Genomic DNA, 12,800 nt, shown 5'->3' on the forward strand with positions numbered 1-12,800 from the left:
TCCACATTTGAATTGACAAGCAGGAACTAAAGAAACAGCCACAAAGACCAGAATAGTGACTAAAACTTCAGACGAGGCAGAAAACTAGAGCCAGAGGTAACCTTGAAAATTTCTGTCCCCCGAGTAATTCACAGAAATCGGGGAGGGGGGAGCATTGGACTTTCCACAGGACGTGGAAGTTTGAGCCAATGTCATTTGAATGTCAAAGGACAAGCAACCTCAGCTGACACTGCCTCACCAGCTGGACTAAGCCTTTAGAAACAAAAAACGCGTTACACACATCTGTACTATCCACGGCCTTGGCACAGGGGTAGCACATAGCCAGGCCCAGTAAAAGCATGTGAATAGTTCATGAATGCCCTAGTGCCTCCCTGGAACCTGGCAGAGCCAAACGCTTGGGGGTGAGGGGATGGAGGGGCACGTCGACTTCTCTTCCCCTCCCCCACCCCTTTTCCTCTCCCACCCTCTTAACCATCTTTAGCCCTATCCCATCAGCTCCGCGACATGAAGAACCTGTAAACAAGCAAGGCCCAGCGGAGACGGTGGTGGAGGAGGTCACAAAGTGTTGCGCAGAAACCACACTGCTCTGGTTCTGTTCTGCCCACTCTTACGGTGTCAAAGAGGCAAACGCTGCCTCTTGGGAAGGAGATTCTGGTTCAAAGAGCCTGACCATGGGGCAGTGAGCTAGTGGGCTACCTAGGGCGCCGGAAGCTTCCTAGGACTGGCTGTAGGCTGTGTTGTGTAAGGCTTTGGTACTCGTTCCCAAGCATCCCTACACCCTTCTGAGGCCTCCCCTGGCATCCCGCAGTCCAAAGGCCCTCCAGCACCGCGGCAACCTTGCAGAAACCGCGGGCTGCTCGCAAGGTAATGGCGCCACCTGGCGGCATACAAGGGTGCGGCTCACCCCTGGAGCTTCCCCCTTCACCCGCGAACGAGGAAGAAAAGGTGGCTTCAGCGGCCCAGTCCAACGTGGTGACGTCATGACAGAGCGCCGTTCTCCCCGCCTCTCCCCCCGCCCGCTGGGAGCTGCCAGTACTCGACGTGGCGTCACCGCCCTCTACCCTTACTTTGCGTCCGTGTTTGCGTGCGGCGGAGGTGGCGGCGCGGGCCGGTCGGAGCTCCGCGTTGCTGCTTCTGGTGCTCCTGTCTCCGCTGTCGCTGTCCGGCTGTCCTGGACCGCGGAGCAGAGGAGGCGCGGGCCACAGCACCTCAGCACCCGACGCGGCTTGGCGCGGGGCCCGGCGGGAGGGTGGGCGAGCGCGTGTCGGAGGGCGCCGCGCGGGCAGGCGGGCGGGCGCCCGTGAGGGAAGGAGGCGGGGGCGGCGGGTCAGCCGCGGGCCCGGCCGGCCGGGGGATGTCGATGCCTGACGCGATGCCGCTGCCCGGTGTCGGGGAGGAGCTGAAGCAGGCCAAGGAGATTGAGGACGCCGAGAAATACTCCTTCATGGCCACCGTCACCAAGGCGCCCAAGAAGGTGCGGGGGCTCTGGGTGGCGGCGGGGGTCCGGCTGCGGGCCTCGAGGAAGGGGCGCGAGCCATCCCGGGCCCCGGGCTCCAGCTAGTTTGGGACTTAAGGGGCGAGGTTTCAGGGACCCAGGACTACAGAGGTGGTGTGAAGGGTGGAGAGTGAGCGGCCCCAGGCCTATCCCAAGCTGGAAAGGCCGACCCTGACCTCACTTTCCTTTGTCCCTCGGCCCAAGTCCTCCGGGATCTTTTCGAAACCCGGCAGGGCCAGGCCTTAAATTTGCGGCTGACTTATCCTAGGTGAAGGGCCTCAGAGACGGGAGTGGGAGAGAGGTGAGCGAAGTCTGCTGACCCCAGTGACCAGCCCCAGGGGATGAGGGTGTACAGGAACTCTCCCCTCAGGTGAGCGGGTAAATCTGATAGTGCTTCTTTGGGAGCTGTGGCCAGCTTATCCAACAACTGCGTGTGATCTTGGAGGCAAGATGGGGAAAAAAAAATGCGTGGAGCTAGCTAGCTCTTTTATGCAGGTGAAAAGCATGAGGGCAGCATGAAATTGAAGACTAATTTTCATTTTCTGTGGTCGTCTGGTTGCTTCGACACATGTAAGGAATTTGGAGGTTGGTGACAGCAGACACTGTCATGGATACAGGTTGATCGTAGAGTCGTGTGAATAGATCACTTCGGCATCCCTTGAGAAAGGAGCTTGGGTGGGTTGGAGGGGTGGGTGGTGAGGAGCGATTGCTCATTCTTTACTGCACTTACTGAGGCAGAACAGGTTTAGTCTATTATGCTGTGGGTTGAGCTCAAAGAACATCCTTCTGATTCTTTTACTTTGGAAGATTAAATGGCAGCCTTTGGAAGTATTAACCTAACCAGCTCTCTGAGTGGTGGAATTGGGATCCTTGGTGCTTTCTGAGTGTTTGCTGCCAACCACATTTTGATTTTCTACATCACTGGCACCAGTTAACGGAGAACAAGAGAACCTTAGCAGAGAACCTTTCTGAAACCAGTAAGAACCTGGGTAAATATTTCCCTCCTATATAAAGACAGAGTTTCAAGGCTGTCCCCACCTGCAGTGTTTGATGGGATGCACTGCTGGCGTAAGCTGCACAAAGCAAGATTTGTAGATAGTGACAGTCCTTCAGGCTGTGGGAGAGATGATTTTTTTGTTTGTTTTTTTCTTTTAAGGAAATTAACCTGCCACTCCAGAAATCTAATATAGGATTGAAAAGAGAGGTCACCATTGTGTGCTGTAGCTCTGTCTTCCCACAAAATTTAGATCTTACGCAACAAAATGCCTTATAAAACCTTGCAGAAGATCCCTTGATTCTAAGAAGTCTGATTAATCTTATTTTTAGTGCTCTCAGTTCAGCTGACTGCTTTGTTGGAGCAGTAACCCTTTGTAATCTGCACTGGTGCTAAGTCACTGCAGTTGTGTCCAACTCTGTGCGACCCCATAGACGGCAGCCCACCAGGCTCCCCCGTCCCTGGGATTCTCCAGGCAAGAACACTGGAGTGGGTTGCCATTTCCTTCTCCAGTGCATGAAAGTGAAAAGTGAAAGTGAAGTCGCTCAGTCGTGTCTGACTCTTAGCGACCTCATGGACTGCAGCCCACCAGGCTCCTCTGTCCATGGGATTTTCCAGGCAAGAGTACTGGAGTGGGCTGCCACTGCCTTCTCGATTGTAATCTGCACTAGGTGGAGACAAAGTGTACATAAGCAGACTGTGTAAGGATAGTACTTGTGATGAGTTAGGGAGAAGAATGGGAACATCCTGGTACCCTCATTCCCCGAAATCTTCCTCTCTGCATAGCCTTTTGTTGGCCTAGTGGCTTCAGGGATTAGGCCTCTTTATTCTTACTTGCCTTTATTTTAGTAAGGTTTTATTCCTGCAGGTGCCACTAGTAATAAAACAGAAGTTTGTATTGTAGACTATAAATTCCATAAAGGCGGAAACGTGTGTTCACCATTGTATCCATTGTGCCCCAGCTCTGTACCTAGCATATAGTGGGTATTCAAATAGTAATTGCCCATCTGGCTGGCTAACTGGTAATTGAGATGTCTGTATGGCTGCCTACCAGGAATAAATAACTCTTTTCCCCCCTTTTTTTTCCAAGGAGGAATGTTGCTAATGTGTATCACTGTCAGGCCAAGTACTAATGATTTTAGAGATTCATATTCCATTAGCTCAAAGGAGTGGTCTCTGCCAGGAATGTGGGAAGACCCTGTTGTAAGTCTCCATTTGCTGGTAAATGTACCCCTGTGTTTCTTATTAATCTTGCTCTTTCTGAGCTTTGTTGTTTAGTGTTTGCACAGCACTTTTTATTAAAGTGCTTTATGATGACTACCCTTCCCCTAGTGATGATAAAAAAAGGCCTTTATTTAGTTAATGGGTTCGTTGAGGACTAGTCAAGGTCACATAGCAAGTCCTAACTGTTTTTTCATCACTTTAGCTGAACTGGACATTATGACTTAGGTCACTTTTGTACTTCTGCCATGTGTTGATAATGTGAGAAAGCGTGAGCAAAGTAAGAGAAAAAATTTTATCTTGGCATGCATTGAATGGTGTGAGAAAAGGCCTCTTCAAATAGTGCTGTCCTTTGCCTGTGAGAATTCAGCATGGCTCTCGACCAGCTAATCCTTGGATCACTCTAAGCCTGAGGCCCCTTGGGAAATGAGGACATTTCTGGTGCCAGCCAGAGGCTATAGGTTACTTCAGGGTGACCCTGATGGTCCTCAGTCAGATCAGATTCCTGTGTAACTGTGAAGTTTTATTCACTTTGGGGAAGTTTGGGTGTCCTTCCATTAAGTGCATAAATAGCAAGATTCTAAAACTAATCACAAGTTACTCATTTTTGAATGCCGTGAGAGCTACCACAGTACTATGTAGATAATATGACTCCACGGTCCTATTCAAAGCTTGATCTGAGTATCAGAAAGCCAGCTAAATGGGTCCCAACTTGAGCAAATGAGCTTCTGTGCCTCAATTTCCTTATCTGCCAAATCAGTGCTTTGTTTTTAGAACATGTGCAGATAGGTATATGTTGGGAGTAAGCAAAATGATTTTTAAAAAGAAATATATTAGTGTACTTATACTCTCTGTCTTTAATGAGCATTTGAAATGACTTACAACACAGGACACATACAGTATAAATGAGGAGCCCAAACTATAGAAAAAAGGGAAAAAAATGTTGTTAACCCTGAGGGCTAAGACAGTTGATGAGGCTGGCTGATCATCACAGCAACCCTAAGCTTCCTAGGAGCTGGAGAATGAATCAGAGTTACAGTCTCATTAGCAGACATGGGAAATAATCTATACCAATTCCTCAGGGAGGCAACTTCTGCTGACACTGAAGTTCTAAACGATATTTTCATGTGATAGTATTAATAACTACAGTATGATTTGTGTGTGAAGTCTTGTTCACCAGCTGTCACTGGTGATTTCAGATGGAATTGCCAGGAGAATTTGGGTGAGAAAAGGAGACCTAGAGTTGTAAGGTCCATGTACATTATATCACAGCTGAAGAGGATCCTTGTTTAATGTTGGCAGTTGGATCAGTCAAACCGAACAAGTCAGCCAGTTCTCCATCTTCGCTGGGTATTCATCCCTCTTTTTCTGCTACTTTGTATTGCAGTGGTAATATTTGTCCTTGGGCCTTTGGAAATTAAGATTGTGTCAAATTGGGTTGTTGGTTTTTTTTAATTTCCCCCCATAGTGTAAACCCAAGTTTGTTGATGAAGCCTCCTGAGATGGACATGTTTCTTTGGAAGGCCTGTCAGAACACCTGTACTTCTGAACGTATAGAGTGACTCTCTAGAGTGAAACATTAGGCATTTGACTAGGATCTATACAGTCAAACCTTACCACCAACATAGTAAGGAAGAAGAGAAAAAAAACGCAACAGAACTACTTTTGCTTGTAGGATATTCTTTGTAGGATGTATTTGAATAAAGCATATGTGGAACTAATTCATCAGAAGGGTCAGCTGAGACTTACGGAAGCATACCAGATAGAGACCCAGTAAGTAATGCTTAGACATTTAACCTATTAGGTGAAATCCAGGATGATTTTTTTTTTTAAATCAGGATTTTGTTGTGGCTAATTCTTGGTGCAGTTTCATAAAATTCACACCAGCACTACTTAGATTCACTTAGGTTGGCATTTCCTATCCTCTCCACATCATTAGTGTCTGTTACTTCTCTTTAGAATGACCACTGTTTTAGTGCCAGTCTTTGAGCAGGAGTCAGAGGTATAAGAAGATCCTATCTCTTTTAGATTTCTCCACAGATACTGGTTACCTCTCCCTTTCTTATTGGATTCTGTTCAGTTTGTCAGGCACAGATTTCGTATTACTTTGTTGTAAGTTCCTTTAGATTTTTAGCTTGTAACAGAACATTGCCTACATTCCTTGCTGTCAGTGTTATAAATCTGTACCTTTTGTTTCTTGAGGAGGGTGTCCTCTGGCTCCAGCCTGTTACCCAGTATAATATTCTTGTAAAATTGTTTGTAAAAGATATTTTGATACATAGAATCATGTCGATCTTTAGCTGCCTGTGACTCCTAAAAGTTTATTCCGCCACCTCACGTAGTTATAATCTGTAAATAAACACTTGAATGCTCTCCTTCTTGAAGCTGTTACTTAAAGGAACTAGCCAGTAAAGGAGAATCATGTATACCTGACTGTTTCTCAAGTTTGGAAACTTGAATATTAAAATTTTATAAAGAAAGGCCACCCTTATACTGGATATAATAATTCAGAATACATCACATTGAGGTGGGTCCGAAGCACACCCCTCCTGCATGAAGAACAATCCGTTCACCTAGACTAGAATTTTTTTCCTGAAATCCAAGAATCCAAAGTTAAAGACAGTCTTACCACAAATTTTCTTTCCAACTCTTGTCAATGCTATCAGTGCCTTGAATGTGGTAATTATTTAAAAATTCACCTCGATTTCTATTCACATGAATTCTGTTCTGATTCCATATTTCCCTTTATCTCATTCAGGTAGTTCTCTTGCAATCCCACTTTGGTTTCGCTGTTACATAAGACCTCTTAATGTCCCCCTTTCTGTTTCTAAAACTGTGAGGAGTAGTACAATGTAAGTTAAGCACTTGATTTTGCAGTAAAGTTTGCCTCCAGAATCTACCACCTTGAAATTGTGTGACCTTTGGCCAACTTGGGTGGCTTAACCTGTTTGAACCTCCGTGTTTTTTTTTTTAACCTTAAAATGAGGAATAATGATAGTACTACAGGATAGTTGAGATTAGCATTTAATAAAGACTAATTAGTGTATTTATCCCAGCCTGCTATTCAACGAGTTCCTTCTTACACAAAAGTACCCTGCTTTATATGGAATTTCAAAATGCTCTCAAAGAGCCAAAACAAAGATGTTTCTATTGGAATATCTTTCAACAGGAAATTTCCCTGACAAAAATGTTATTTTATGTAGAGCTTATTCCTGTTGAACACTAGACTGTTTGAGTTCCGGGAGGTACATAGACAGACAGTGGGAGAGCTTGTAAGGGAAATGAGGTAGGTTCTACCTGACCACTCCCCCACCTCTTTCCTGTAACACACGGTGTACCTATAGAATATGGGTGTTTCTTAGACATTGGCCTAGCTGAGTCCAGGAGTTTATTTCCTCAACCTGCAATCAATAGTTTGGGAGTCTTCCCAAACTAGAATCCTTGAATCACATGAAGCAATTCCAAAGGCTCCTCTGAACTGTAACCTTAGCTTTGTGTATACAGTCCCCTTCAGATCCCATCCCTATGTACCCCAGCTCCCTCCAGACCCACTCAGGTTCTGTTTCTCTCTCCTCTAACAGCCTGCTCTTCATTATGTGTAACTGATTTTTTCTTGCAGAAATGTGTGGCCTTTACTCCACAGCAATTACGGACCTAGGGCGGCTCACCCTTTGCCTTTGTTGACAGTTCAACGAGTTTCAATTTTGTTCCTATCTCTGTTCAGTTTTTCTGAAACAATTCAGTCAAGTACCTTAATCTCAGAATGTATATAGTGATTAGTACTGCTTAGTAATGTACAATGGGGTTAATCATTTACTACCCAAATGGGACACAAAGTAAAAAAGTGTAATGAACTGCTGGTAAAAGGTAGTATTTGTGATGTTGGGTAGAGACTGAGAAAGGACTTTGAGAAAACCACAGATCTAGGGCTGCAAAGCTTGTTTCTGCTTTCTTATATTAAAAGCCCCAATGCCTCAGCTGATGTGCCTCTGTACTTAATTTCTTGGGCTTAATGGGCTTAAAGTGTTCTCCTTTACCAGCCCAAACCAGTTCAGTTCTTTTAAAATGGGCACCCTGTTCTTAGTTGTGTGCTAGCAGGGAGGCTTAAACAGGAAGGATTTGGGACTGCTCACTGTTCCATGCTGTTCATCTTGGACCTGCCTCAAGTGTAGTTCTTTACAATCTGAAGAACTGCCCGGCTCGAGCAAGCCCTGTTATTTCCGTGTTTGTCTCTTCTTTCCTGAACCTGTGTGTGTGCAATGGCATCAGTGGGATCCACTGTGCCTTTGTGCTCAGGGTACCAAGGAAAATGCTCACGTGCTGATCTGCAGTGTGCACAGCTCTGTGAGGTAGATGGTGAGCTGGTGAGTAGCAGAATGAAGGGACTGCAGGCTGGAGCAGATGAGTGTAACCATGTTTCATTCATTTTGGCCTCCCTAATGAAGCTGTTCATATCTCGGGGCTTTAAGCAGTGTTAGGATTTTGGAAGTTCTGTTTTTCATAAATGGCTCCACCTCTTTTAGTACTTTATAATTGTATTAAGGTGAACCTTTGGAGTATAGATTTCCATGGGCATAATGGAAATCACTATGTCCCTTTACCCCAGGACTGGCTTGCCTGCAAGTCAAAGTTTTGGGGCTATGACCTACTCCTATTATGGTTCGAGGATCCTGAGGTCAGAAGAGAGACCTGTCAGGAAAAATTAAGAGGACCGATTCTTCTCAGCCTCCTTTGACCACCCTGCACTGTTGCCTTACTCAGAGGCTTTAAGGGAAACCTTTTGGGGCTCTCATGATGGTTAGCTTTATTTTGGGCATGTAGAAAAGAGCTTTTTGCTTTGAATTCTCAAAATGCAGCATCCTGTCTCTAACTTCAAAAGAGGTCAATTAGTAGACAGATTTGTGTGAAAGCTAGATAAATAGGTTTCTCTTTTGCCAGTTTGAGGGAATGCTCAAACCAGTGAAGTAATCACTGGATTAGAGACTCTAGAACAGTGATTCCTATCTTTTTGAGTCATGGATCCCTTTAGAAATCTTACAAAAATCACTGTTCTTTCTTCAGCAAAATTCCAGAGCACAAAGACTTATTTATGCTTTCAGAGAATTTATGGGACTCCCTGAAACTCATCTCTGGATCCTGGCTTTAAAAACTTTGATTTAGAAGGACAGGGCTCTAAGCCATGGTATCTTTCTCCAGTACAGATTCAGAAACAGCTGAGATTAAATTTCCAGGCTCGCAGTTTGTCCTTGGAACAAAGCTGAGGTTGTTCGTGTTCTTTTCACCCCCCTCTTTGGGATGCTCCTCAGCTTCCTAAGAGACTTATTATCAATGCCTTGAGGGTTCAACTCAGGAACTTGTGCGCACTGAAACCAGCATTTCAGTAACTTTGGGGGGTTTTGTACCTTCTCAGCCCCATTGCCCTCAAATGAACTTTTGATACCCCAAGAGCTCTAGAGTTCATTCCATAGGAGTATTTAGAATAGGGGGCTCACATCTTTAGGCTGAGTATTAAAACTCAATAAAATAATTTGCTCCACTGTGTGTCTCAGAAGTAGGTTTGATATCAGTGTAGTACTTTTCAGACTGTTTCCAGTACTGACTTGATATCTGAGTCTTTTCATTTGATTTCTGTAGACCAACTCTATTAAGGACAAGGACCATACCCCATGACATATGTATAGTATGAAGGGCTTGGTACCCCACAATACTTGTTTACTGAGTGAAATATTGTAAGAAGATTGTCCCTAGGAGAAAGTGGGTTGGACTCTCTTGGTGACTTTGGCTTACTTTCCCCTTCAGCTGGCCAGTGTTGTTTTTCTTGAGCCCCTCTAAGGTGAATAATAATGGAGTACCAAGAACTGCAGGTAAGAAATTGATGGGAATTTCCGAAAGCTTAGTAATGCCAGAAATAGGTAAGAGAATCTTTGGAGCTAAGATGATGAGAACCACAAGACAGTAGGCTGGAAGCTTAGAGGTGTCCTTGGACATAATGGGAAAGGTAATTTGAATTTCCCACCAAGTTTTGAACACTTAGCATTAGAAACACTGCCCAGAGAATACCAGTTGAAACTGATATTCTGGTTTACTCTTGATTTAAGCTTACTCTTAGGGTCCTTGAGATCTGGGGGCCAATGATGAGTTGAACAGTTTCATTTTGGAGTCTGTGTTGGAATCCTAAAAGTAATAAACAACATCTCTGCCTGGCAGTGCTGAGCAAACTTGTGATTCTTCTCATTCTGCAATCCTGACTGCCCCTTCTGCACCAAAGGCTGAGCTCTGTGCTCAAAAGCTGTATGTGCCCTTGTTTGTTTGGTTTTTTTTGGCCCTTGTTTTTGAAACACACCTTCTTCAAAGTCACAGTCTTCAGGGAGCTGGGCCAGTGCTTGCCGTAATCAAGAACTTGGACTCTGGTTGGCACTGAAAATTCTGTGTAGGTTGTTTTTCTATAGTAGGTAACCCAGGCAGGATTCAGGGGAATGGAAGACCTCCAGAATTTTTCAGCTTTAAAAGTAGAAGTCTGTGCTTTGTAGAGGTGGCAAATGTTCACTTGTTCCCGTAACTAATTCAGTTTCCTATGGGTGGCCAGGTGGTATCCAGCCTCCAATACAATACTTGTTTCTAGTGTCCAGAGCACCAGACATCTTTGCAAGCAAAGCAAGAAGATTCCCAGTGTTCAGCTCTTATGGAGAATAGCCCAGCTGGCTTGTCATACTGAACTAGATGAATTGTGAATGTTAATTATACTGATCAATACAGTGACCTTGGTAACAGGCTTGTAGCTGCTGTAGAATCTGTTTACTTCGGGTTTGTAACAGAAAAGAGACCAAGCTGGTTGGGAACATGGTGTTCTAAGTGTAAGTCCCAGCAAGATGCATACTGGACAGACTGACCCTATCACACCCCTTCCCCGGAATTTCCCGGAGGGAAGCATTACTCTGGTGATGGTTTCTGTTCTTTTTTGCCAGTTGAGAATGATCAAGGTTGGCAGAGGCTTGGTATTTAGTGTGGTGGGGTAAAGGGTGTTTACAAATCATGAAGGTTAAAGAGAACACCCATGTTGAGGAGCACCTCCTTTCTCTACCTTGTTTGTAATTAGGAGTGGAGAATTGATGGGATTAATTTCAAACTTTACTTTCAGGAAGAGGAACCTCTTCTATTTGGAGAGTAGAGGGTTCAGAATTCTGCACATTCTTTTCTGACTCCACAGGGAGGGGATTAGCTGAGCACTGGGCATGTTTGGAATGAGAATACCTTGCCAATTTTTACTGAATTTGGACCAACCCATTGTAAAAATACAGTTTCTCTTCCTTAGACAGGCTCTTTGTCATGTTCTACTAAACCTCTGTGGATCCATCTAATGGATTGTCCACAGCTGACAGATGGATTTGGTATTAAAAGCAGATTTTCTACTTCCTTGGCCTTATTTATTTCTGAAGAATACTGTCTAACTCATTTGTTCCCTGTGTTCCTTGAGTCACTTTATCAAGAGCCTGGTAAACTCCACGTGCCTGTGTTTGCTTTTTCAGATCCTGCTTAGATTGTCTCAGCTCAGTCCTTCTTATGCAGTAGGAAGGAATAAAAGGTATCAGTCACCTAGGGAGGTTTTTTGTTTTTTGTTCCCAAAATATTCATTACCTATTCATTACTGGAGCCTTAGCCTAAACCTACTTAATCAGAATGGGAAGGGGATGTGAAAGTAAGGGGCAAGTGGAGAGTGGGATGGGATGTGGATTTTGGTACAGTTTCCTCAGTTAAACTTGAGAGATCCCAGACTTAGAACACTCTTAGATTATCTAGCAAGGCTAGTCAAAATTTTGAAATCTGATATTTGGGTGATAATGCAGCTACCACCTATCTTGGATGACTTTAACCTTGAGGGAAATCTTGTGCCCCATGTGAGAGGTCCTGAAAACAGCCTCTACTTGCTCTTCTTTCCCAAGGTGTACAGAGTAAGCCATAACCAGAAATCCTGCCACCCTGTCAGCTCAAGGTGGAGGACCTCCTATGTCCCCAGACCTGTGCCAGCCACTTAGGTTACATCGGTGAACAAGACAAGCGTCCCTGTCTGTCCTGTGGCATTTACATTCTTCTGAGGTTATTACTTGGGTCACATGAGTCTGGTGTAGTGGTTCTAACAATTTGGAGTTTAGAGCCCTATCAGAGCTATGCTTATCTTCCAGGAAAATTACATATATGTAACAGTTTGCATATAAGGGGGAGTTGGCAGCCTGAAGCCCATCCATGGACTCCAGGCTAAAAACCTTGCCTGGAATTGAGAATGTCATGATTGGGATAAAGCAAGGCCAGGAGTTCGGGTGTTTGGACATTTTTTTTCTCCTAACAAGACTGGGTTGTGGTTTCTTCATCTATATAGCCAAGGCAGTTTGCCAAGAACTCAAGTGTACCTCTAGAAAAAGTATAAGGAATGGCTAGAACTCCACGAAACCAATAGCATTTCTTGAAATGCAAAGAATGATTTTGACTCTCCATCTGCATTCCCACGTCTAGCTTCTGGTTGGCTGAGCTTCTTGGACTCAACAGATTAAAAATCAGGTCATAGTATAAGATTTCCTTTAACATGGTTATTTATATTGTGAATTCCTGGACTGAGGGTGATAGTAAAATTATACGAGAGGACATTTTCATGAAATTCTGGCTTCAAAACATAGAAAAATCACCGGAGTTGATTGAGCGGCTGAGGCTATAGCCAAAGAGTAAAGATTGGAGAAAGATGGTAGAAGAAAAAGGAGGGCACAGCTCAGAAAGACAGTTAACTAAGCGGGTAAGCCAGGTAGTCAGGAGAGCAGCTTCCTGCTTAAGCCAAAGTGAATGGATTTGAGACTCAGACAAAAGATTAATCCTCTTTAGCCCTCAAGGGGCCTGTCACTATTGTTTTATTATCAAATAGAACTCAAGATAAAAAGGGGAGGGCAGATAAAGTTTGGCTTTTTTGATACAAATAACATGTCTGTCCCTAGAAAAGTTGGTGTTTGACTTGCATGAATGGCCAAACCATTGCCCAGTGTTAGTACAATGTGTAACATACTACAGAAATGTGAATGAAATTTCATTTGGGCAATAGGAGAAAGA

At 44.4% G+C, this 12,800-nt stretch overlaps 1 protein-coding gene across 2 annotated transcripts in view; it reads left to right on the forward strand.

Annotated features, from left to right (window-relative positions):
- Positions 1 to 1,037: 1,037 nt before the first annotated feature.
- The window catches only part of AHCYL1 (adenosylhomocysteinase like 1), a 41,447-nt gene continuing 29,684 nt past the window's right edge, over positions 1,038 to 12,800 (forward strand). Inside the window, exon 1 of one of the 2 annotated variants that reach the window (XM_069573689.1) lies at positions 1,038 to 1,474. In XM_069573689.1, coding sequence (XP_069429790.1) covers positions 1,355 to 1,474 — 120 coding nt within the window. In that variant the 5' untranslated portion in view covers positions 1,038 to 1,354. The remainder of the gene's footprint in view (positions 1,475 to 12,800) is intronic. The other variant, XM_069573691.1, reaches the window with a different exon arrangement.

Source organism: Ovis canadensis, chromosome 1 (genome assembly GCF_042477335.2).
Source record: "Ovis canadensis isolate MfBH-ARS-UI-01 breed Bighorn chromosome 1, ARS-UI_OviCan_v2, whole genome shotgun sequence".
Classification (NCBI taxonomy): Eukaryota; Metazoa; Chordata; class Mammalia; order Artiodactyla; family Bovidae; genus Ovis; species Ovis canadensis.